General features: G+C 49.7%; 1 protein-coding gene across 6 annotated transcripts in view; it reads left to right on the plus strand.

The window, feature by feature from the left end:
• Dop1b (DOP1 leucine zipper like protein B) overlaps positions 1-10962 on the plus strand; it is a 117212-nt gene extending 106250 nt beyond the window's left edge. For 4 of the 6 annotated variants that reach the window (XM_085832051.1, XM_085832053.1, XM_085832052.1 and 1 more), the window contains 7 exons: positions 1110-1171; positions 4225-4353; positions 6531-6667; positions 7576-7628; positions 8171-8332; positions 9709-9838; positions 10482-10962. In XM_085832051.1, coding sequence (XP_085688177.1) covers positions 1110-1171; positions 4225-4353; positions 6531-6667; positions 7576-7628; positions 8171-8332; positions 9709-9838; positions 10482-10733 — 925 coding nt within the window. In that variant the 3' untranslated portion in view covers positions 10734-10962. Of the gene's footprint in view, positions 1-1109; positions 1172-4224; positions 4354-6530; positions 6668-7575; positions 7629-8170; positions 8333-9708; positions 9839-10481 lie in introns of those variants that run through there. The other 2 variants (XM_085832054.1, XR_015045668.1) reach the window with 2 other exon arrangements.
• Positions 10963-23710: the final 12748 nt, after the last annotated feature.

Raw genomic sequence — 23710 nt, forward strand, 5'->3', positions numbered from 1 at the left:
GCTGGAGAGACAGTGGGACCGGAGAGAGTGTAGCTGAGAGCCATACATAGCCAGCTTCACTCTGAGCATCACGGCTTATACTCTGACGGTTAAGGAAAGCCACCTAAGTGAGTGTTCTCGTGAGTTCAAGCTGTGTACAACTACAAGGACAGCCTCACATGGAGAAGACACGCTCTTCCCCAGAGGCATGCATATAAAGGGAAGTTGAAACATTCAACTGAATAACAACAGCAAGCAATAATGAATGACCTGCAGAGGGAAACTCGGCCACACCTGGGAGGACGGGAGAACACATTGTAAGAACAATTCTGTGTTTCGAGAAAACTGAGGTCATGAGACTCTTGTGTTGTTTTCTTGGAGGAGTCTCACAAGCACTCAGTGAATGCTGACAAATGTTCTGACAAATGTGGCTGACAAATTCCAGAGAGCAGATTTCTTTTTTTTTAAAAAAAAAGATTTATTTATTTATTTATTATATGTAAGTACACTGTAGCTGTCTTCAGACACTCCAGAAGAGGGCGCCAGATCTCGTTACGGATGGTTGTGAGCCACCATGTGGTTGCTGGGATTTGAACTCTGGACCTTCGGAAGAGCAGTCGGGTGCTCTTACCCACTGAGCCATCTCACCAGCCCCGAGAGCAGATTTCTTTTTTCCAATTTTTTCCAGATTCATTTTGTGTGTGGGGGTATATATGCATGGATGGGGGTTGAGGTATATGGTGGGGGTGTTCATGCTCCAGTGTACGCATGTGCGGAGCCAGAGGTGGATGTCTGATGTCCTGCTCTGTCTGTCACCCTCCATTGAGAGACAGGGTCTCACTGATGGCGCAAGGCTAGCAGCCAGCACGCCCAGGGTCTCCATCTCCTTCTCCACAGGGCTGGGGTTGCAGGCGAGAGCCAGCATCCAGGCCTGGCTTCCAGCCAGCACTGTGGCCCGAGCTCAGGGCCTCCCTCCCCAGGCTCACACAGTGAGCTCTCCCCACCCAGCCCTCTCTCAGCCCGCAGAGCAGCTTTAATAGCTCTGGAGTTATCATGTTATTTTCTTGATGCTCTGAATCAAGCTGCCATCAGTTGCATATTTAACTAACTGTGCCTTTTCGTGCATCCAGCTGGAAGTCCGTCATTGACCATCTCCTGACTCACGAGAAAACCATGTTTAAGGATTTAATGAGTAAGTTTCAAGTTATTGTCACGCCTGTAGTACCCTCATGCTCAGCTTCTACCATGTCCAACCCTTTCTGAGACCAGGTCTCTCCATGTAGCCCTGGCTGTTCAGGAACTTGGCCTTGAGCTCACAGAGCTCTGTGTGCCTGCCTCTCCCGTGCTGGGGCTAAAGGTGTGCACACCACAGCCCGCCATGTCAGACTTCTGAGGTGCTAAGTGAAGAGCTGAGGGTGTAGCCTTCCTAAACAGTCTGTCAGTCCAGTCTATTGGCAGGCCATGCCTGCCCTGTGTGTCACCGCTTCTGGTAGCTGCTGCTCAAAGCCTTTAGGCCACAGCCGGCTGCCTGATGCTGAAGGTCTTCAGTCTGCTATAGTTTATTATGCGTGCTTCTAGTTTTCAGGCAGTGTCTCACTCTGGCCTCCAAATGCCAACGTTATGAGTCAGCAACTGGTAACTCGATGCCCAGCTTAGATGGCCATTTCCACACCTTCCGCTCTTTCCTGACTCCCTGACGCTGTTTGTCATTAATGAAATGAGTGGGTGGTGGTGGTTGTTGTTTGTATGCGCAGATTGGATTTGGTGGAATTGTCATTTGTTTTGGCATTTTACTGTTGAGGAAAGGTCTCCCTCTTTGGCCCAGAGCGCCTAGAACTCATTCTATAGCCCCAGCTGGCTCAAACTGTTGGCAGTCCTGCTAGCATAGCCTCTCAAATGATAAGATTATAGACCTGAGCCACCATTCCTGGCTGAGAGGGATGTTTCTTAAAGAGTGTGCAGGGTTGACTTACACTCATTCTTAAAGGGGGGCCTGACTTTTGGGGGCATGTCACAAATTGGATCCCACCATTCTTCCCTGCTGTGCTCCCACCACTCTCCCTGCTGTGCTCCCAACACTCTCCCTGCTGTGTTCCTACCACTGTCCTGCTGTGTTCCCACCACTCTCCCTGCTGTGCTCCCAACACTCTCCCTGCTGTGCTCCCAACACTCTCCCTGCTGTGCTCCCAACACTCTCCCTGCTGTGCTCCCACCACTATCCTGCTGTGTTCCTACCACTGTCCTGCTGTGTTCCCACCACTCTCCCTGCTGTGCTCCCACCACTCTCCCTGCTGTGCTCCCACCACTCTCCCTGCTGTGCTCCCAACACTCTCCCTGCTGTGCTCCCAACACTCTCCCTGCTGTGCTCCCACCACTATCCTGCTGTGTTCCTACCACTGTCCTGCTGTGTTCCCACCACTCTCCCTGCTGTGCTCCCACCACTCTCCCTGCTGTGCTCCCACCATTCTACCTGCTGTGCTCCCACCATTCTCCCTGCTGTGCTTCCCACCACTCTCCCTGCTATGCTCCCACCACTCTCCCTGCTGTGCTCCCACCACTCTCCCTGCTGTGCTCCCAACACTCTCCCTGCTGTCCTCCCACCACTCTCCCTGCTGTGCCCCCACCACTCTCCCTGCTGTGCCCCCACCACTCTCCTTGCTGTGCTCCCAACACTCTCCCTGCTGTGCTCCCAACACTCTCCCTGCTGTGCTCCCACCACTCTCCCTGCTGTGCTCCCACCACTCTCCCTGCTGTGCTCCCACCACTCTCCCTGCTGTGCCCCCACCACTCTCCTGCTGTGCTCCCACCACTCTCCCTTCTGTGCTCCCACCACTCTCCCTGCTGTGCTCCCAACACTCTTTCTGCTGTGCCTCCCACCACTCTCCCTGCTGTGCCCCCACCACTCTCCCTGCTGTGCCCCCACCACTCTCCCTGCTGTGCCCCCACCACTCTCCCTGCTGTGCTCCCACCACTCTCCTGCTGTGCTCCCACCACTCTCCCTGCTGTGCTCCCACCACTCTCCCTGCTGTGCCCCCACCACTCTCCCTGCTGTGCCTCCCACCACTCTCCCTGCTGTGCTCCCACCACTCTCCCTGCTGTGCCCCCACCACTCTCCCTGCTGTGCCTCCCACCACTCTCCCTGCTGTGCTCCCAACACTCTCCCTGCTGTGCTCCCAACACTCTCCCTGCTGTGCCCCCACCACTCTCCCTGCTGTGCTCCCACCACTCTCCCTGCTGTGCTCCCACCACTCTCCCTGCTGTGCTCCCACCACTCTCCCTGCTGTGCTCCCACCACTCTCCCTGCTGTGCTCCCACCACTCTCCCTGCTGTGCCCCCACCACTCTCCCTGCTGTGCTCCCAACACTCTCCCTGCTGTGCTCCCAACACTCTCCCTGCTGTGCCCCCACCACTCTCCCTGCTGTGCCCCCACCACTCTCCCTGCTGTGCTCCCACCACTCTCCTGCTGTGCTCCCACCACTCTCCCTGCTGTGCTCCCACCACTCTCCCTGCTGTGCCCCCACCACTCTCCCTGCTGTGCCCCCACCACTCTCCCTGCTGTGCCCCCACCACTCTTCCTGCTGTGCTCCCAACACTCTCCCTGCTGTGCCTCCCAACACTCTCCCTGCTGTGCTCCCAACACTCTCCCTGCTGTGCCCCCACCACTCTCCCTGCTGTGCTCCCACCACTCTCCTGCTGTGCTCCCACCATTCTACCTGCTGTGCTCCCACCATTCTCCCTGCTGTGCTCCCACCACTCTCCCTGCTGTGCTCCCACCATTCTCCCTGCTGTGCTCCCACCACTCTCCCTGCTGTGCTCCCACCACTCTCCCTGCTGTGCTCCCAACACTCTCCCTGCTGTGCCCCCACCACTCTCCCTGCTGTGCCCCCACCACTCTCCTGCTGTGCTCCCACCATTCTTTCCTGCTGTGCTCCCAACACTCTCCCTGCTGTGCCCCCACCACTCTCCCTGCTGTGCTCCCACCATTCTTTCCTGCTGTGCTCCCACCATTCTTTCCTGCTGTGCCTCCACAACTCTCCCTGCTGTGCTCCCACCATTCTTCCCTGCTGTGCTCTTACCACTCTCCCTGCTGTGCTCCCCCCACTCTCCCTGCTGTGCTCCCACCACTATCCTGCTGTGCTCCCACCACTCTCCCTGCTGTGCTCCCCCCACTCTCCCTGCTGTGCTCCCCCGACTCCGCCCCGCTGCTGTGCTTCCCTCCCAAGCTGACTGCTGTGTTTATTGCAGACATGCAGAGCAGCTCCTTAAAACTCTTCCCCAGCTTTGAGCAGAAGGCCATGCTGCTGAAGCGCCAGGCTTTTGCCATCTTCAGTGGCGAGCTTGACCAGTACCACCTCTACCTTCCCCTGATACAAGGTAAGCGCCCATCTCGGGCTGTCCTGCGCCTGCCCCGGGAGACCTGATGCCGGGGATTTTATGAACAAACATGTCTTGGCTCACAGCTCTGGGGCCCACAGGCTTGCATGTGACCAGGGGCATCTAACACAAAAGGGACCAAACTTGTCCCGCTATACTGGAACCAAACCCACTCATGAGGGAAGGCCTGAACACCTTTAAGTGTGTGTGTGTGGGGGGGGGGGGTTCAGTGTGGCAATTCCTTCTCCTTCCTCCCTGTCTCCCATGACACGTAGGTGAGGCCCAGAGGGCTAAGGAGTTGTAAGTGATACAGAAGCTGGGCTTTCCGTAGGCCAGAAACCTTCTAACTGCAGGTTCCTGTTTATGAAACACAACAGCTCCTGTGTTGTATCATTAAGGCAGGGGTAGAAATAGTGAGTGTGTAAGGCAGGGTTAGATATAGTGAGTGTGTGTACACAGGCCTGCACTATTAAGTAAACAATAACCCAATTATACTGCCCCCCCAAAACTTTTATTTTATTTTATTTATTGTCAGGTTTTTTTCTGTGTAGCCCTAGCTGTCTTGGAACTCTGAGGGAGGAGCCTCTTTAAGATGATCTCTAGACCGCAGGAAGAACCTGGCTTCTAGTTTTGTTTGTTTAAACAGCCTGGGGGCGCCAATGGGGAGTTTCACTTTGCATGGTTTAATTTAACACAGGCTACCTGACCAGGAGGAGCCATGCTCTAGTTAGGGTCTAAGTCAGAGTTTGCTGTCTGCAGCACACGGCACTCCTTAACCCTGAGCCGCCACCATCATAATGTCCTAACGGGGCAGGCCTGTGCTGGCATCATCGAGCAGTACTGAGCACATGTGGCTCAGAGCTCTGCTGGTGGCAGCAATGGGGATATGGGAATGTGAGTGGTGAGGGAGCAGCGCTACCATCACTGCTGCATGAGGATGAGATGAAGTCCGTGGCCTGCAGACTGCGGTCAGTGTGGACAGTTACTGCCGTCAGGAGGATAGGTGGAAGCCAGCTGCAGTGGAAGGCTGAGGCAAGCTCACTTGTTGGAGGCTAACCTGGGCTACATAGCAAGATCCTGTTGGGTGTTTGTCTTAGTCAGGGTTTCTTTCTTTTTTTTTTTTAAGATTTATTTATTATTTATTATATGTAAGTACACTGTAGCTGTCTTCAGACACTCCAGAAGAGGGCGTCAGATCTCATTACCAGTGGTTGTGAGCCACCATGTGGTTGCTGGGATTTGAACTTCATACCTTTGGAAGAGCAGTCGGGTGCTCTTACCCACTGAGCCATCTCACCAGCCCTTAGTCAGGGTTTCTATTCCTGCACAAACATCATGACCCAGAAACAGGTTGGGGAGGAAAGGGTTTATTCAGCTTACACTTCCACACTGCTGTTCATCACCAAAGGAAGTCAGAACTGGAACTCAAGCAGGTCAGGAAGCAGGAGCTGATGCAGAGGCCATGGAGGGATGTTCTTTACTGGCTTGCCTCCCCTGGCTTGCTCAGCCTGCTCTCTTATAGAACCCAAGACTACCAACCCAGAGATGGTCCCACCCACAAGGGGCCTTTCCCTCTTGATCACAAATTGAGAAAATGACCCACAGCTGGATCTCATGGAGGCATTTCTTCAACTGGAGCTCCTTTCTCTGTGATAACTCCAGCCTGTGACAAGTTGATACACAAAACCAGTACAGTGTTTATGGCACAAACACACACCCTTCACTTCTCCCTGTTTCCCAAGAGTTTCAGGCTGGCCTCAAACTCTCTGGATAACAGGCATGTGCTACTATGTCCATTTTATGTGGTGCTCAAAGAAGAAGCCATCCATGATTCCGTGCATACTAGGCCAGCACTGGGCCTGCTAAGCTGCACCCTACACCCTCCCCTCCTTTTGTTCTCTCTTTTTTTGTTTTAAGACAAGGAGTGGAGGTCACTGGATAGCCCTGGCTAGCATAGAACTCACTGTGTGGAGCAGACTGACCCTGCACGTGTAGCAATCCTGTCTCTCTACCTGGGATTACAGGTGTGGTCCCACGTGTGTAGGTAGCTAGGAACCATCTCTGCACTAGGTTGTCATCAGCATGTCACACTAATTACGGCTTTATTTCTCTTTCTTGGCTAACCAGAACCCCAAACTACATATTTGTGTGACTTCTCTAAAATCTTCTTTCCCTAGAGCGCCTGACAGACAACCTCAGAGTCGGACAGACGTCCATAGTTGCTGGTCAGATGTTTCTTTTTTTCAGAGTTCTGCTGCTAAGAATCTCTCCCCAGCACCTGACCTCGCTGTGGCCCATCATGGTGTCTGAATTGGTGAGTGCGCATGGTTCAGTTTTAGGTAAAATTTGCACTTTTAAAAATGCCTTTTCTTGGGCTGGAGAGATGGCTCAGAGGTTAAGAGCACTGACTGCTCTTTCAGAGGTCCTGAGTTCAATTCCCAGCAACCACATGGTGGCTCACAACCATCTGTAATGGGATCTGATGCCCTCTTCTGGTGTGCCTTAAGACAGCTATAGTGTACTACTCATATACATAAAATAAATTAATAAATATTTTTTAAAAATGCCTTTTCGCCGGGCGTGGTGGCGCACGCCTTTAATCCCAGCACTCGGGAGGCAGAGGCAGGCAGATTTCTGAGTTCGAGGCCAGCCTGGTCTACAAAGTGAGTTCCAGGACAGCCAGGGCTACACAGAGAAACCCTGTCTCGAAAAACCAAAAAAAAAAAAAAAAAAATGCCTTTTCTTTTTTTTTTTTTTTTTTTTTGAGGGGGTGGTTTTGAAGTTTTCGAGGCAAGGTTTCTCTGTGTAGTCCTACCTGTTCTGGAACTTGTCTGTAGACCAGGCTGACCACAGGCGCAGAGATTCACCTGCCTCTGCCTCCAGAACAGAGATGCCCTACCTATCCCTAAGCACCCTTTGATATTATTTGCTCACTTTCCTTGTGTTTGTTTGTGGTGCTGGTGATCAATCCCGGAGCTGCTTGCTAGGCTCCGCATGGGCTCCAGTCTCCCATCCACTAGGGGTTTGGTTTGGTTTCATTTTTGGAGATAGGGTTCTCCAAAGCTAGCCTCAAACTCAGAGATCCACCTGCCTCTGCCTCCTGAGCACTGGGGTTAAAGGAGTGTACAGTTACTGCCTAGCCTGCTGTTTTTATAGATAGACAAATTTAGGTAAACTCAATCTCTCTCAAAGAGTAACTTGAATACACATTTTCTTCCTAAGATCCAGACATTCATACAACTTGAGGAAGATCTGAAAGAGGAAGATGAATCAAGGTAAGCTATGTTACTAAGCTCTCAGTGCATGCTGGTAGGTGATGAGTTAGATGCAGCAGTGGGGTGTGAGCTACTACACCACCTGCTGTCCCCTGGGAGTCCTTGTGGTGGGACCAAAGATGTAGGCGTTGGTCTCATGTGTGTGTATGTATGTATATGCACCGTGCAGTGTCAGAGGAAGCCTGTGGAAGACGTCACATCTCCCGGATCTGGAGGAACGGGCAGTTGTGAGCTCCCCAGTGGTGCTGGGAATTGAAGTGGGGTCCTCGAGAAGCAGCAACGACTCTGAACTGCAGAGCCAACGCGAGCCTGTTGCTGACTTTTAGACAGGGTCTCATATACCATCAGCTGTCTTCAAACTGGCTCTGTTCCTGAGGAGAGCCTTGAATGAGTCCTCCTGTCCCCCCAACAGGCATGGGTCATGGAGCCTTGTATTCTCAAGATGTGTTAACAGGGAGATGTGTCTTAAGGACTCTCCTAAGCAGGTGAAGTCACCAAATGTGAGCGAGCGAATAACGGAAAATCTCCTCTTGAATTTATAGAAACAGCCACAAAAGCAACAGAATAAAAGCCCCAGTTGCTGATGGCAATGGGCCTGCAGGCAGGGCGTTGTCCCCCAGCGATCTCACCATGTACCTCTCTGCCTGCAAGTTCCTGGACACAGCACTTGCCTTCCCTCCAGACAAGATGCCCTTGTTTCAGATGTAAGTGGGATGAGCCTTTGAGGTCCTTTGAAGTCCCCGTTTTCCCTGCTGTTGGGCACTTCACTTTTCTTTCATGTGTAGGGAGTGTGTGAGAAGCTGCAGTGCTCCAAGCATCCCTGAGCCACTGAGCCTGGGTTTCAGATTTCCCCAGACAGCTGTGGCTTCCTGACTTGGCTCACAGTCCTGTTTGTGAATGTCTCTGTGGAGAATCAACATTTTTATTGTCTTCTGAGATGGCCTTTGCTACTGTACGCCTGTGACTGGGTCACTGTGTGTGTGTGTGTGTGTGTGTGTGTGTGTGTGTGTATAGCTCGAGAGTTCTGCTGCAGTGAGATGAGAAAGCTTTATTTGGAGCATGGCCTCTTTGGCACATGTTTCCCTTGGGCTTAAAACAGCTGTTCCTGCCTCGAGTTTCATGCCTGGCTCCAGAGGCTACTTGTCTCTGGCTTGCCCCAGGGAACAAAGAGACACTTTTGCAGTCCCTTAAACGGCAGACTGAGAAGGCCACACGTGACATCATTTCATTTGTGTGATAGCCTAGAAAATACAATATCATAGGAACAGGAGCGAAGAGCAGTGGCTGCTGGGGACGGTTTAGGGGCAGTGAGGCCACACTGGTCCCTACTGGGAACGGTTTGGGGCAGTGAGGCTGCCATACCAGTCCTTTATGGGGACAGATCATGCAGCATCAAAGCATTATTAAGCCACTGGGTTGTGGAAACCGTGGACTTGGTGAGTTGCCTGTTGGTGTAGGTCAAGCAGTCGGCTCAGACTCTGCTCTGTGCATGATGTCTGCAGAGGGACTGTGTGTGACCATATTGGATCTGAGGACACTTCACTTCCATTCAGTTTAGCTGCAAACCTAAAAATAAAAACAAAACAGAACAAAAGGAAGAAAAGAGGCCATGGAAGGAAGGGCTTTCCCACAGCATTGTGTACGGTCACCAAAGCTGGAGTCAGCCTGTATGTCTGTCAGCCACAGATGGACAGGCAACATGTGGTTTATCCATGTAATGACATGTCAGTCAGCAGTAAAGAGAAACAGGATACCGCTGCCTTCTGCTGAGAAGACACTGGGTGACAGAGGTGGTCCTTGGCAAGGCATGCCCCATCCTACTCCTGAAAGCCCAGAATGAGAGAGAGGTGCACAGATAGGAAGCCAGTTAGGCTAGAGACTGAACAGCAATGGCTGAAGGAAGTAGGACTTCTTGGAGCAATAAAACTCTGAGAAGGATTGTGCTGTAGACATATAGTACATCTATGAAAGTATTAAGCCACTGGGTTGTGGAATGTAAATTCCATCAACTGAACTACTGCAGACAGTTTACACGAGCTCTGCATCAATGTGCCTGACTGACCCTGTTTGTTTCCTGCAGTTACAGATGGGCATTTGTTCCGGAAGTGGACACTGAGCACCCAACCTTCCTGTCAGAGCTGGAAGAGAATCACCAAGAATGCAGGCCTCACACTGTCAGGATTCTAGAACTTCTGAGGTCAAGATACGGGGTAAGTGCTTTCAGGTTCAACACCCAGCGATGAACCTCAGCTGGCAAAGGGCTTGCCTGGTGCACAGGCGCCCTGGGCGGGATCTATAGCACTGTATAACTGATGGAGCGCTGCATACCTGTAATCCCAGCACTGGGGATGTAGAGGCAGAGGGATCAGAAGTTGAGGGTCACCCTAGGGCACATAGTGAGTTCAAGGACAACCTGGGCTGTGTAAGACACTGTCTCAATATGTGTGTGTGTGTGTGTGTGTGTGTGTGTGTGTGTGTGTGTGCAGTCACAGCAAAGGAGACAAGACTATGCAGTATGAAGTCCTTAATGTCGCTTGGGTTTTAAGGACTTCAAAACGTCTTCTCATAGCTTTAAGGCTTGGGATGGTTAGAAGTTCCATCCTTGGCTTTTTCCATCTCTCAAACAACTCCAGTTCCTGGGAACTCAAGCTAGCTTTCCCGTGAAAGAAGAGAAGCCTACTAGGAGCATGGCAGAGCTGGAGCAGGGCAGGACTTAGGATGTAGCCCTGACAGAAAGGCTTAAGGACCTGGAATGTGAGGTCTGCCTCTGTCATCAGCTGGCCAGGGGCTGATAGCCCCTGCTGCAGGGGTGCTGGCTGGGTCACTCTGCTGGTGGCTTTGGTCTTTCTACAGGAAATGGGCAGCTCCGACGAGATCACCAGGAAGAAAGAGTTTCCTCTTTTGCGCCAACATTCGGTTTCCTGCATCAGGCAGTTGATACCATTCTTCACCACATTAAACTGTGCTTTCAAAACCCAAAGCCAGCTGCCTGCTGATGTGCCAGGAACCGCAGCGCCGGAGTGCCCTGTCACAGAGAACCCGAGGGTCCTGCGGCAGCTGGAGGAGTGTGTGGAGCAGGACTTTCTGGAGCATCCGGAGTGTTAGCGCCTAGGAGGGCTTCTTCATTCTCCTCCTCATCCCTGGCCAGGACAGCTGTGTTCTGTAAAGAAGAAGGGGGCTGGGGGATTTGAGCCAACCCTGCCACAGTCCTGAAGCTCTGTTCAGGTATTTTCTGTTCAGCAGCCAAACACGCCTCCCTTAAATGCCTTGTAATATATTCCAGTCCCAGTTTGTATTCTTCCTCGGTTTATGTAATGGAAATAAAATTAATATATCATCTAACCACATGTAATTGTCATGTGTATAGAATAAGTTCTTTTGTTTGCTGAGCAAATACATAGGTCTGCTCTCTGCTATTTCTCTAAAACTTCATGCAGAGTGTTTATTGGGCTGGCAAGATGTAAGCAGGCAAAGGCCTCGGGGCCCACGAGTGGACAAGAGGGCAGATTCCCTCCAGATTGTCCTCTGACCTCTACACAGGCACACACAAGATACATAAAGTATAGTTTAAAAATTACTAAACAGGAGTGAGGGTGCTGACCAGATTTTGGGAAGGCAGGGTACAGGAGCCTGCCTCCAAACCTAATGGCCAAGTTCAACACTCCAGATTCCATGTGGTTGAAGGGAAGATCAACTCCTGAAAGTAGTGTGGTCTCTCTCTCTCTCTCTCTCTCTCTCTCTCTCTCTCTCTCTCTCTCTCTCTCTCTCACACACACACACACACACACACACACACACACGCACACACACAATTTAAAGGAGTTAAAAAGTTGGCTTTTTTTAAAGGTTGTGAAAATTGCTATTTTTACCATGTTACACCAACAGCTCTGTGCTGTTTTATACTGTACTTTGAAACTTTAAAAAGCAATAACAGTAATAGACTAGTGTGGGATACATCTGTGGCAGTAGAACATGTTGGCATCAGGACCTACCAAACTTATGACATCACATAGGCGACAGCACGACCTGCAACCCTCAGACTGGTTGCCAAGGCAACAGGCACCATATTCCCAGCATCCACTTGGTTCACCTCCCACCTTTACCTGCATTATATCATTTTCCATACAAATAAGGAGAACGCCCCTCTGTCTCTCTCCCTCTTTTCTCTTTCTGCCACCACCTTGTCTCTCCCTCCCAGTAAAACCTCTTCTATGTGGAACTGTCTTGGCCTAGCATGCTGTTGAGACGCGACCCGCCATTCGAACACATCAGAGTGCTTGCTGGGTACCCACAGAGTGTGTAATTCCCACCTGTAACTGCAGTACTCAGGAAGGGGAGGCATGTGAATCAGAGCATCAGCCTGGTTACGTAGCAAGTTCAAGGCCAGCCTGGACTCTGTAGGTGTGTTGAAGTCTTGCCCAGTGTAATCAAATTTGCACTGTTCAGTGGCATAAGAACTGGGCGGTTTTCAGACTCTGACAGTTATACGTAAATGTGACCTGCATTCTCCAGATGTAGTTCTCTTCGTGGAGGCTCACTGCTGAGTAAGCTCACCCTTCCTAGCTCTTCCTGAACTCTGGCTGGCTGGTTCAACTCAGCTGTTCTGGCTCAAACTCCTCTCCAAGCTGACTGATTCAAACTGGCTTCTCTTGGCTTCTGACTGAATTGCTCTGCTTGGCCTCAAACTAACCTTGCAATCTGTTCTAATCTTCTGGCTTCTTGTTCTCTGGCCTGTTCTGTCTTCCCCTGTGTCTAGCTTGCTCTCTCTGCAACCCATCTGTGTAAAACTCTCCTGATAAAACTGTCTCCACCCCTCCCCCACTGCTCTCCCACCCCATGGCCTCGCTTCTCCCGCCTGTATTGTTCTTGGGAGAATTGGGCATATCTTGTCTCTGACTCATTCTGTCAAATCTTTCTCTGATTTGTCACTTTGTCTACCTCTCAATTAGACATCACTTTCGAACATGGCTGCTACCTTCTACAAAGTAACTTTATGTTCATTGTTAAGGATTAAAAGTATGCACTAAGGGCGTGTCTGTATCCCTGTACTAAGGGCGTGTCTGTGTCCCAGCATTAAAGTTATGTGACCGTGTGACTAATCTTCATTCCAGCCAGGTCACACGGACCTAGGTGTTTGGATGTCCTTTGCCAGAGCAGCTGAGTTGCTGGATAAAATTCCTGTATGCTTGGCTACAGCCGCAGGTGCTCTACTCCCTTCAAGTCTTACAGAGACAGTGCGCTGACCGCTGACTGGCGGTTTCCCTTGGCTCCCTTCTCCCTCAGATCTCTTTACCATTCTGCTGACACTGCTGTGCATTAAAACGATCCTTCTGGCCAGCGTCATCGGAGCTCACATTCCCAAGACTCATTGCCCTCTGCCAGCTAGCTTACTTAGGTCCTGGCTGGAAGCCACGTCTAACTCTGCCAGTGAGTACTGTGTGCCTTCCAGACCTGCCTGCTTGGTGACACACTTTAGGCAAGAGCCTAGAGTGTTGTCCAGTCTCCAGGCTTCACGAGGCAGGCAGTACTGTTCTCTGGGTTTGTTCTGGCTTTGAAGTGAGCTGTTTTTAAATTTGTGTGTGTGTGTGTGTGTGTGTGTGTGTGTGTGTGTAGGAATTCAGTTCCCTTTCATCATGTAGGTTCTTGGGATTGAAAACCCAGTCATCAGGCTTGATCACAAGTGCTTTTACCCACCTGCCATTTTGACAGCCTTTTTTTTTTTAAAGAATTATTTACTTATATGCATATAAGCACATTGTAGCTGTCTTCAGACATACGAGAAGAAGGCATCTGATCACTTTACAGATGGTTGTGAGCCACCATGTGGTTGCTAGGAATTGAACGCAGGACCTCTGGAAGAGCAGTGTTCCTAACCACTGAGCCATCTCTCCCGCCCTTGCCAGTCCTCTTTTATATATATATATATATTTTTTTTTGGTTTTTCGAGACAGGGTTTCTCTGTGTAGCCCTGGCTGTCCTGGAACTCACGCTGTAGACCAGGCTGGCCTCGAACTCAGAAATCCGCCTGCCTCTGCCTCCCAAGTGCTGGGATTAAAGGCGTGAGCCACCACCGCCCGGCTCAGTCCTCTTTTAAATCTTACTTCTTCTATACAGTAAAAATGTAATTTCTGCCCTTGGTCTCAACATAGCACTAAGGCTCTTAGGACCTCTGATCTCTCTAAATAAGGGCTGAAAATTATATTTTAAAAAATCCATACAGGCTCTCTGTCAACCTGCTGCCTGTGGATTAGCGTGCAACACTCTCTACTGCTTATGTGCCGTGTCTGCTGCTTCCCACCATGATGGTCATGAGCTAACTCTGACACTGTACGCCAGCCCCAATTAAATGCTTTCTTCTGCAAGAAAAAAAAATGCATACAGATATGTGGGTAGTCACACAAAAATCTGTTAGAAGTTACACAGGAACTATGTGCAAAGAAAGATCCTCAAAGTAGAAACATTTGTAAATTTAGGCCATTAAAGACTATAACATCGTAAGTTCTGCGACTCCCACTTGCTTATACTCAGAGGTATATAACCTTTAAAGCATGAGGAAATAAAATAGACTTACTTTGCTTAATAATCAGTGTCTCATCACAGTCAAAACTTAAAACAAAAAATAGGTGTCGGGTTCATGCCTGTAGAGTCTACGGCAGGAGGATCACTGCCAGCTTGAGCTACATCCTCAGACCACCTTGGACTAAGGTGAGGCCTGTCTCAAAGGAAAGGGGAGAGGGGAAGGGGGAGCCTGAGGCCTTACTTGTAACCCCCCCCCCCAGCTTTTGTGAGGCTGAGGCAGAGAGTAAGTGTGAAGACCTCAGCCATTAAGAGAGCTTGCTGCCCTTGCAGAGGACCTAAGTTCAATTCCCAGCACGCTTGTGGTTGCTTACAAATGGTTGTAATTACAGTTCCAGTGGATCTGAGTCCATTCTCTGAGCACTGTACACATCTGATGTACATGCAGGCAAAACATGTGTACACGCTAAGAAACGGGAACCCCAGGGCCACCGAAAGCGCTCCACCGGGAAAGTAGCTTGCTGTCAAGCACAGTAGCTTGAGATCACTCCCTAGCACTCAGGTGGGGGAAGGAAAGAGCTGACTCCCCAAAGCTGTCATCTGACCTCATATGTGGGCAATAGTGGGACTCCCCACACACATATGTGCATGTACATACACATATGTACAGATGCAATAAATATAAGAAGAAAAACAAAAACCAATATGTTCTTTATATCATCAGTTTCTATTAGACCATGAATATCAACTCTGATGTCTGCTTACAAATTTAGCACTGTGCTGGCTGGTTTTATGTCAACTTGTTAAAGTCAAAATCATCTGAGAGGAGGAAATACCTTAAGATCTAGCTGTAGGTGCTGGAGGCATGGCTCAGCAGTTAAGAGCTCTGAGTTCATCTGTGATGGGATCTAAAGCCATCTTCTGGTGTGTCTGAAGATAGCTACAGTGTACTCACATATATAAAATAAATAATTAAAAAAAAATCTAGCTGTAGGGTATTTTCTCTATTAGCAATTGACGGAGGAGGGCCCAGCAAAAAAGCAGAGCTGAGCAATCCATGAGGAGCAAGCCTGTGAGCAGCACCATCTGTGGCCTCTGCCTCCGTCAGCCCCGCCCCTCCATCAGCCCCCGCCCCCGTCAGCCTCCCTCCTCCCACCCCCCAGTCAGCTCCTGCCCAGTTTGAGTCCTGGTCCTTGACTTGCTTTGATGATGAGCAGTGATATGGAATCGTGAGCCAGATAAACACTTTCTTTTTCAACTTGCTTTTTGGTCATGACGTTTCATCATAACAGTAGAAATCCTAAGACAAGCACCTTTTCCCTTCTTGATACCATATGCTATGCAATGGGGTGCAGTAGAGAAACTGCCCACGTGACTGCTCCATTAGGGGAAAGGTGTGTTTTGTTTTGTGGGAGGGTTTTTTTGGGGGGGGAGGGGAGGGACTATCCAGAGGCATTTGGAAGTGTCTAGAGGAGAGAGAGGTGTGAGGGGCGGGGAGCGGGGAGGGGGCTGTAAGACCTCAGGGAAGACCAAGCATGGGGCTTTACAAAGGGAGTGCACAGCTTGGGGAGGGCCTCTTTGGGGGGATGAAAAGCCCATTTCACAAGTTCCTGAGGAACGCTGGCTTTTTTCTAGCCACCATAAACCCTATAGTCTAGTTTGAGCTGATTTCTAAACAAATGGAGGACCTGCGACCTAACAGGTATCTAAAAGAACTTTATGATTTGTGCAAACACCTACTACAACTTAATCTATATTTATTACCGTGTTCCTCCTGGATAGACTTATCCAAGGGGGATTTTTTTAAAAAAGCATCACAAAGAAGATGTGCATGCAGATGTTCCCTGCAGCAAAGGCTTGAAGGGTGGCGTGAGGGCTCGGGCTAACTGAGCTTGACTGGCTTTCACAGCATGCTCTGTCCTGGCAGACGACCATTCCTCAGCTTCTTGGTTTTGTTTTGTCTGTTTTGTTTTGTTTTTGATACAGAGTCATCTGTCTTCCTGCCTCCACCTTTTACATGTGGGGATCACAGCTGTGTGCAATGATTCTCTCATGACCACTCTGTATAGGAAGGAGCTCAAGCCCAGGGCTAAGCCAGCCCTCTGCCAACCCAGCCACATCTCCAGGCTCTCGGTGCCTCGGGTTGATATTTTCTTGAACGAGTTTCAATACCCACATTGAAGCTAGTTCCATTCCTCCCAAAGAACCACTACACTGAGACAAGCAGTGTTTTGGCAGGGGCTGGCCGAGGGTAACAGGCACAAATAGCAACACTCTTGGTGTTCTTCTAACGACCCAGCGTTTAGGAGACAAAGACCTTCAAGGGCATTGGTGTGAGTGAAGGCTGTGTGTGCAGGCAAGAAGAGATTCCCTCCTACCGGGCCCGCCTCACAGGCAAGGTTTCTTACTGTCCTGTTAACATTTCTAAGGCAGCAGAGCCAAGGCTCAGAGCAGAGCCAGGAACTGAAACCTAACTCTCTCAGACTTTAGAGCTCTGCACTCCCAACCTCAGCTCCGAGAAAGCGGAACAGGAAGGAGGCATCAGCTACAGCGAAAGCTGGTAAGTTCTGGTTTCTTGGGCCACCCCACCCATCTCTGACTTCCTGGAAACCCGCCAAAGCTGGGGCCACAGCACAGAGGAGGCCTTCCAGAGGCACAGAAGGAAATGAAGTAGAATGGGGCAAATCCACTGAACCTGGGAGCCAGTTGCCTTCCTTGATGAGTGTCAAGGAATACCACTCAATACCACTGGTAAAAAGCCACATATCTGCAGAGATAATATATGTTTCTAAAGACAGCTCACACATAGCAAAGGAAGCGTGTTATGTCTCACATCCTGGGTCAAACGGTTGAGATGCCTTCTTAACATATCAAAGTGAACTTGGCTCCCAGGTTCTCCCAGAATTCTTTGGTCTGCATACCCTCCCTCGTCCCCTAAACTTCTCTAGTCCAGGTGACTGGCTGCTCATCCCTAGAGAATCCAACCATCTTGGTTACTGCTCCTCTTTCGGACATCCTGGGTATTACACCCTGCTCCCTTCTCTCTCCTCTCCTTCCTGAGTCCTCCCTCCTCTCACATGGCTCAGAATCATGTCCACTCTAGGCTCTTCCGGAAGCCCCTGCCTCTGATTAAGATGTCCCTTTTATCTGTAATAAACCTCCTGCCGGGCGTTGTGGAGCAGACATTTAATCCCAGCCCTCAGAAGGCAGAGACAAGCAGATCTCTGAGAGTCTGAGAACAGCCTGGTCTACAGAGTGAGTTCTAAGACAGCCAGGGCTACACAGAGAAACCCTATCTCAATAATAATAATAATGATGATGATGATGATGATAAACCTCCTCGTCTACCATACATAGGAGCAATCACATCCTTTCCATTTTCCTTTCTTCTTACTTCCATACTGTGCTCACTTGGGGTCAGAAGATTTGTAACCTTGAGTTTCAACCTGTTGATACTGTGTCTAAAACCTAGCTACACACTTCCGGGAGCCATGGGAACAGTTCTGTTCACAAAAGGAAAGTCAGAAGAAAATCAAGTCAACAAGCACAAAGCTTCTTCTTAAGTTTTAAGCTTTAGCCGGGTGTGGTGGCGCACGCCTTTAGTCCCAGCACTTGGGAGGCAGAGGCAGGCGGATTTCTGAGTTCAAGGCCAGCCTGGTCTACAAAGTGAGTTCCAGGACAGCCAAGGCTACACAGAGAAACCCTGTCTCGGAAAAACCAAAAACAAAACAAAAAAACAATGTAACTGAGAGAGCCACAGGGTCCACAGATGCAACTCTCCCTTGAGAAGCCCATTCCCCACAGTTGTATTAGACTTTCCCGTAGTGCCTCTCTTTGTATTAACCCCCGTGCTTAATCTGTGTCATAAACTGTAACTCTGCTTCATACTGCTTGTCCTAACGTTCTTCTCGGCAGTGAGGGCAAAAAAAAACCTCATCTGTCATAGGACCCAATGCCCTCTTCTAGTGTTTCTGAAGACAGCTACAGTGTACTCATATAAATAAAATAAATACATCTTAAAAAAGTAAAAAGGAGTGCGTATGTTCTCTGGTGGACTTACCTCCAACATTCTAGAGGTAGCAGCAAGATTCCAAACATTGACACACCAGGACACCAGGGGGCCTTAGATGCCCTGGAAAATATAGTTCCTATGGGGTATATACCATAGGGACTTCTCTGTTCCTATAGATCCATAAGCTCCCAACATTTCTGCCCTAAACAGGACGCTACAGAAAGTGAGCCTGTTTAATGACACCTTCTGCACAGGACACCTCAGGAAGGCGGGACAAAGCCCAAATTCCTCTGGGATCTGCATGAGCTGTCATTGGAGTCCCTGGTCTCAGTGTATGATGGTCACTTCTGCTTGTCTCTGTTAGGAGATAGTTTCCTGAGTCCAGCCATCTCAGGAACAAAGTCTACCTGGCAGCAGGAACAAAAAAAGGTGAGATCATATTCGCAGGCTCCCAACCTTCTTCTTCAGATGTTTCACGTTTGCCTGCTAACCAGTGAAGGACGTGCAGAGGGAAGTTTCCCTCATCCTGCTATCTGACTCAGGCACACAAGTCGTAAATGTGCTGCCTGTCTTGATTAATCGACTGTGGGCCGTTTGCCCGCTCCTTTGTTCCTTTATTGCTATAGACTTTAGGTCAGAGTCCAGGAGGGGACCTGGATACAAATGCTGCCTGAGGACCCTGAAACCACATGATCTGGATATGACCTAGTCACCAAAATTAACTTCCTTGTTTAACGCCTTGTGTCAAAACATGATTTGTCGATGCAACAGCCACTCTGCTCTCCCTCACTTTGTGTTCCTATCCTTTAAAAACGGTGTATAGTCTGGGGACAGGGTCCAGCTCCTGAGCTGGCTGCCTCCCTGCACATGCAGAGAACAAAGCTTCTTTCATTCCAAGCCTCTCTCTCTGAAGTGAGTTCTCTCAGCTTCCACCCCAAACCCAACCGTCTTTATTGTCGTGTGTCCTTCTGTCTCTGTATGTTTCTCTCAGTTCTGTTTGTTGAGGAAACATAGCTAAAAATGAAGGGGAGAGAGAAATACCCAGATACTGTTGAGGTGCTGAAAGGCTTCTGGGAGGGCTTGGTGAGCCACCGTGGATATACTGAGCACTGGCTTTCTCTGGGCAAGACCCACCTTCCTGGCTCAAGACCCATAGCCTCTTGTTAGGGACCAAATCCTTTTGGCTTGACCAGAGAAACCTAAAACCTCCACCTGTTCTCTCAGCCCTGTGGGAAGAAATTGACAGCCCTCTCTGTATGCCCCGTCTTAGCCCATGGCCACACCCAGGGATGAGGACACAGTGCCACTTGCCTTACTAGGGGGCATGTAGTCTTCTACCTTGGACTCCCTCTCCCCTCCATCACCACCTAGAAACTCCTTCTTTATCTCCTTCCAGCATGCTCGTTCCTGGCTCTGACTAACTTTGTCCCCTCTGTCCTACTCCTTGCTCGGGCTCCCTGGGACAGTGCCACTCCTCCTTGCCTGGATTCTGGGGGGTCGGGGGGGCCTCCCCTTGCCCTAAGTGCAGGAGCAGCAATCTCACTCTCCTGTGTGCACAGGAAGGTGGATATAGTTCCCAGTGTTGGTATTCTGTCTTAACTCCACTGCCACAGTTCCTGGCAGCAGCCAAGTATGTTCCTTCCCACAGTTACCTGGCATCAACCTGGTAGTCCTGGCCCATTATAAAAGGGGCTGTTTGCCCCTCCTCTCTCCTCTCTTGTTCTTTACTCTCTTACCTCTCGCCCCTTCTCTCCCCATTCCCTTCCCCACCCCCACCCCCTCCACATGGTCATGGCCAGCCTCTACTTCTCTACTCTCTCCCCCTCTCTGCCTTTCTCTGCCTCTACTATCCCCTCCCCATGCCCTAAATGAACTCTATTCTATGCTATACCGTCATGTGGCTGATCCCTCGGGGTGAAGGGATGTTTTGGCGTGAGCCCACCGAGGTACCCCTTCCCCCATACCTCACCACACCCCTATAGAACATATCTTAGTATCTGTTTATCTTTTTTTTTTTTTTTTTTTGGTTTTTTCGAGACAGGGTTTCTCTGTGTAGCCCTGGCTGTCCTGGCACTCACTTTGTAGACCAGGCTGGCCTCGAACTCAGAAATCCGCCTGCCTCTGCCTCCCAAGCGCTGGGATTAAAGGCGTGCGCCACCACGCCGGGCTTATCTGTTTATCTTTATATAACCATAACACCCAGGATGGGGGTAGGAGTTAGTCTCTTCTTCTTCAGACCCCCCCTCTTCCCTCCACACACCCAGAGTGGCTCTGGCTCTGGCAGCTCCAGGAGGAATTTCCCTGAAACAGAGGCAGCCTCCATCTTCCTCTCAAGGAGGCACCTCTGGTGGGTCCAAGGCCTGAAGGTTCCCACTCTCCACCTTTCATGGGTTATGTCTTTCTTCCAACCAATGATTTGTTATTTACAGTAACTGTGACTCAGTAGAACATTTCTCAATGCTGCCACCCTTTAATAGAGTTCCTCACGTCGTAGTGACCCCCCAACCCTAAAATTATTTTGTTGCTACTTTATAACTGTAATTTTTTGTTTGGTTGGTTGGTTTTTTGTTTGGTTTTTCGAGACAGGGTTTCTCTGTATAGCCCTGGCTGTCCTGGAAAGCGCTCTGTAGACTAGGCTGGCCTCAAACTCAGAAATCCACCTGCCTCCCAAATGCTGGGATTAAAGGCGTGCACCACCACCACCCCGCATAACTGTAATTTTGTTACTGTTATAATCGCAGTGTAAATATCTGTGTTTTCTGATGATTTTAGGGGACTCTATAAAACAACTGTTCCACTCCTAAAGGTTTGTGACCCACAGGTTGAGAACCACTGCTTGTAGAAGAAAAAACAGACCAAAAGATTGACCTAAACAGTAATGGCAACACTCAGGGAGAGCAAGAAAAGAGCTCCCAGAGAGGGGAAGCCTGAGTCATCAGGAGAGGAATAGACTAGAGGAGGACCAGTGTGCTTACTGTAAACAAAAAGAACACTGGAGCCCAGCTGGTGGCATGCACGCCTTTAATCCCAGCACTTGGGAGGCAGAGGCAGGTGGATTTCTGAGTTCGAGGCCAGCCTGGTCTACAGAGTGAGTTCCGGGACAGCCAGGGCTATACAGAGAAACCCTGTCTCGAAAACAAAACAAAACAACAACAACAAAAAAAGAACACTGGAAAAATAATTGCCCAGATCAAAAGAGTGAAGGGCAGGAACTGATAGGGTTCGGATTCCATCCCAATGAGCACCCAGGAGCCCAGTCTAACAGTATTAAAGGTAGGAAGTAATCTGTTAAATTCCTGGCCAATTGTCCCTCTCCCTAACTGGAAAAGCCCAGGCACTGGAACCTGTAAGAGGCCAGTGCATTACCTATCCAAAAGACTTGCTTCTGTCTCTGCCAGTTGGCCTGCTTGTTTTGGGGGCAGCTGCTGCTATAGCCATGCCAACAAAAGATGCTGATAGATTGACTTTGGACCAGGAACTGTTCCCAACCACCCCACACTCTGTAGTATTTGTTAGTTTTCACCAATACCTTCTCTGGATAGGTGAATGCCTATTGTAGTTTGAATAGGTCGCCCTCCCCCATCTTCACCCCCATAGACTCATGTGTTTTAAATGCTTGGCCCACAGGGAATGACAGACACTTGGGAGATGTGGCCTTGTTAGAATAGGAATGGCCTTGTTGGAGGAAGTGTATCACTGGGGGGGGGGGGGGGGGGAGAGGGTTTGAGGTGGGCATTGAGGGCTCCTAGTGCTTAAGCTCTGCTGCCCAGTGCAGAAGAGACCATCTCTTCATCCTGACTGCCTTCAGGTCAAGATGAACTCTTGGCCCCTCCAGCACTCAGTCTGCCTGCAGGATGCCGTTGTGCTTCCTGCCGTGATGATAATGGACTGAACCTCCAAAACTGTAAGCCAGCCCCAGTTAAATGTTTGCCTTTATAAGTGTTGCCTTGGTCATGTGTCTGTCCATAGCAATGCGACCCTGACTGTGATGCCCTGATCGTGAGGTTCCCCACAGACTACCAGGAGTCCAACTCATATACAAAAGCAGTCTTTATTCAAGCTTGAGCTCAGACCCTCCATCTTCTCCGGCACAGTAGAAGGTGTGGAAAGTGCTGAGCTGGCACAAGCTTTGCCTATTTATCATGGTAGCAGGGGAGGGACTTGGCAGTTTGGGAGTTACATGACTGACTGACATTTGCTTGGCTATTGATTTGACATTTGCTTCTATTGGCTAGTAATGATTCCAGCTTGGCACAAACCATGGTTGCTAGCTTAATCAATCTACTTTAGACATTAGGTACTTTCTCCTAAAGAACTGATTGGTTGTTGCTACGTGAGGAGTGGCTGTTTGCCCAGGAATTGTAATTGTTACCAGGGTGACATGGCTCCTAGAACAAGATGGGTTTTTTTCCAGTAGCTGAGTTCATTCGGAGGGCAACTTAATCCTAAAATGGAGTCTGAAAGTAAAATGGAGTTTGTAATGTTAAGCTGGGCCCTTCACGGACTAAGACAACTCTCCAAATACAAACAGCCTCAAAGGTCACCAAGACAGTCCTCCAAGGGCTAATTCCTAGATTTGGATTGTCACCTGAGCCTGCCCACAAGATCTAGCCTGGAGACCTTGTATGGGTAAAGTGGATCTTGACCCACAGTCTGGGAAAGGTCCACACCCGGTGCTCGTAGCTGCTCCTGCCATAGTCAAGGTTACCATCGTCATCCCAGGGATTCACCACACCTTGCTGACAAAGGCTACGGAATACAATGAATGGTGGATCACTGCAAAAGTCACTTTCATTCTCTTGTAGAAATTGCCACCTCCAAGGCTTTTACTGCCTCTGTCTGCTAACCTAGGCCTAGTCCTGGAAGGGTCTATCCAGCCTCCGTACAATCTAATCTAGGCCTAGAACGTTTTCAGCCTCTGAGACTTACTGCTGAATAAGCTCACCCTTTCTTGATTTCTGAACTCTAGCTAGCTGGTTCAAATCAGCTATTCTGGCTCAAACTCCTCTCCAGGCTGACTGATTCACCTGGCTTTTCTCTTGGCTTCTGAATTTGCTCTGCTTGGTCTCAAACTGAGTCTAGAAATCGTTCCTAATCTTCTGGCTCCTTCCCATTCTCTTGCTCGTTCTGTCTTTACCTGTGTCTAGCTTGTTTTCTCTTCAGCCCGTCTCTGTTAAAACTCCCCAGGTAAAAACCTCCTCCTTCTCCCTCTCTGCGCTGCGTCTGTCACTCTCCCTCTCTACTCTACTGTATCCTGGACTGTACTCTTGTCTTCTGTACTGTCTGTCTTGCCCTTAAGTAGCTTCTCTTTCCTCTCTCATCTCCTGAGAGTTGGGTGTATCCTATTCTGTCAAATCTTTCTCTGATTCGTCACTTTGTCTGCCACTCAATTAGATATCACTTCCAAACATAGATGTTTCCTTCTACAAACCAACTTTATCTTCATTGTTTGAGATTAAAGGTGTGTACTAAGGACATGCCTGCATTCCAGCAGAGGGATTAAAGGGGTGTGCTAAGGCTGAGCCATAGCACAACTAGAAACAACTTTTTGCCG

The sequence above is a fragment of the Mus caroli genome, unplaced genomic scaffold, assembly GCF_978045245.1.
Source record: "Mus caroli unplaced genomic scaffold, Mus_caroli_1 scaffold_17, whole genome shotgun sequence".
NCBI classification, from domain to species: domain Eukaryota; kingdom Metazoa; phylum Chordata; class Mammalia; order Rodentia; family Muridae; genus Mus; species Mus caroli.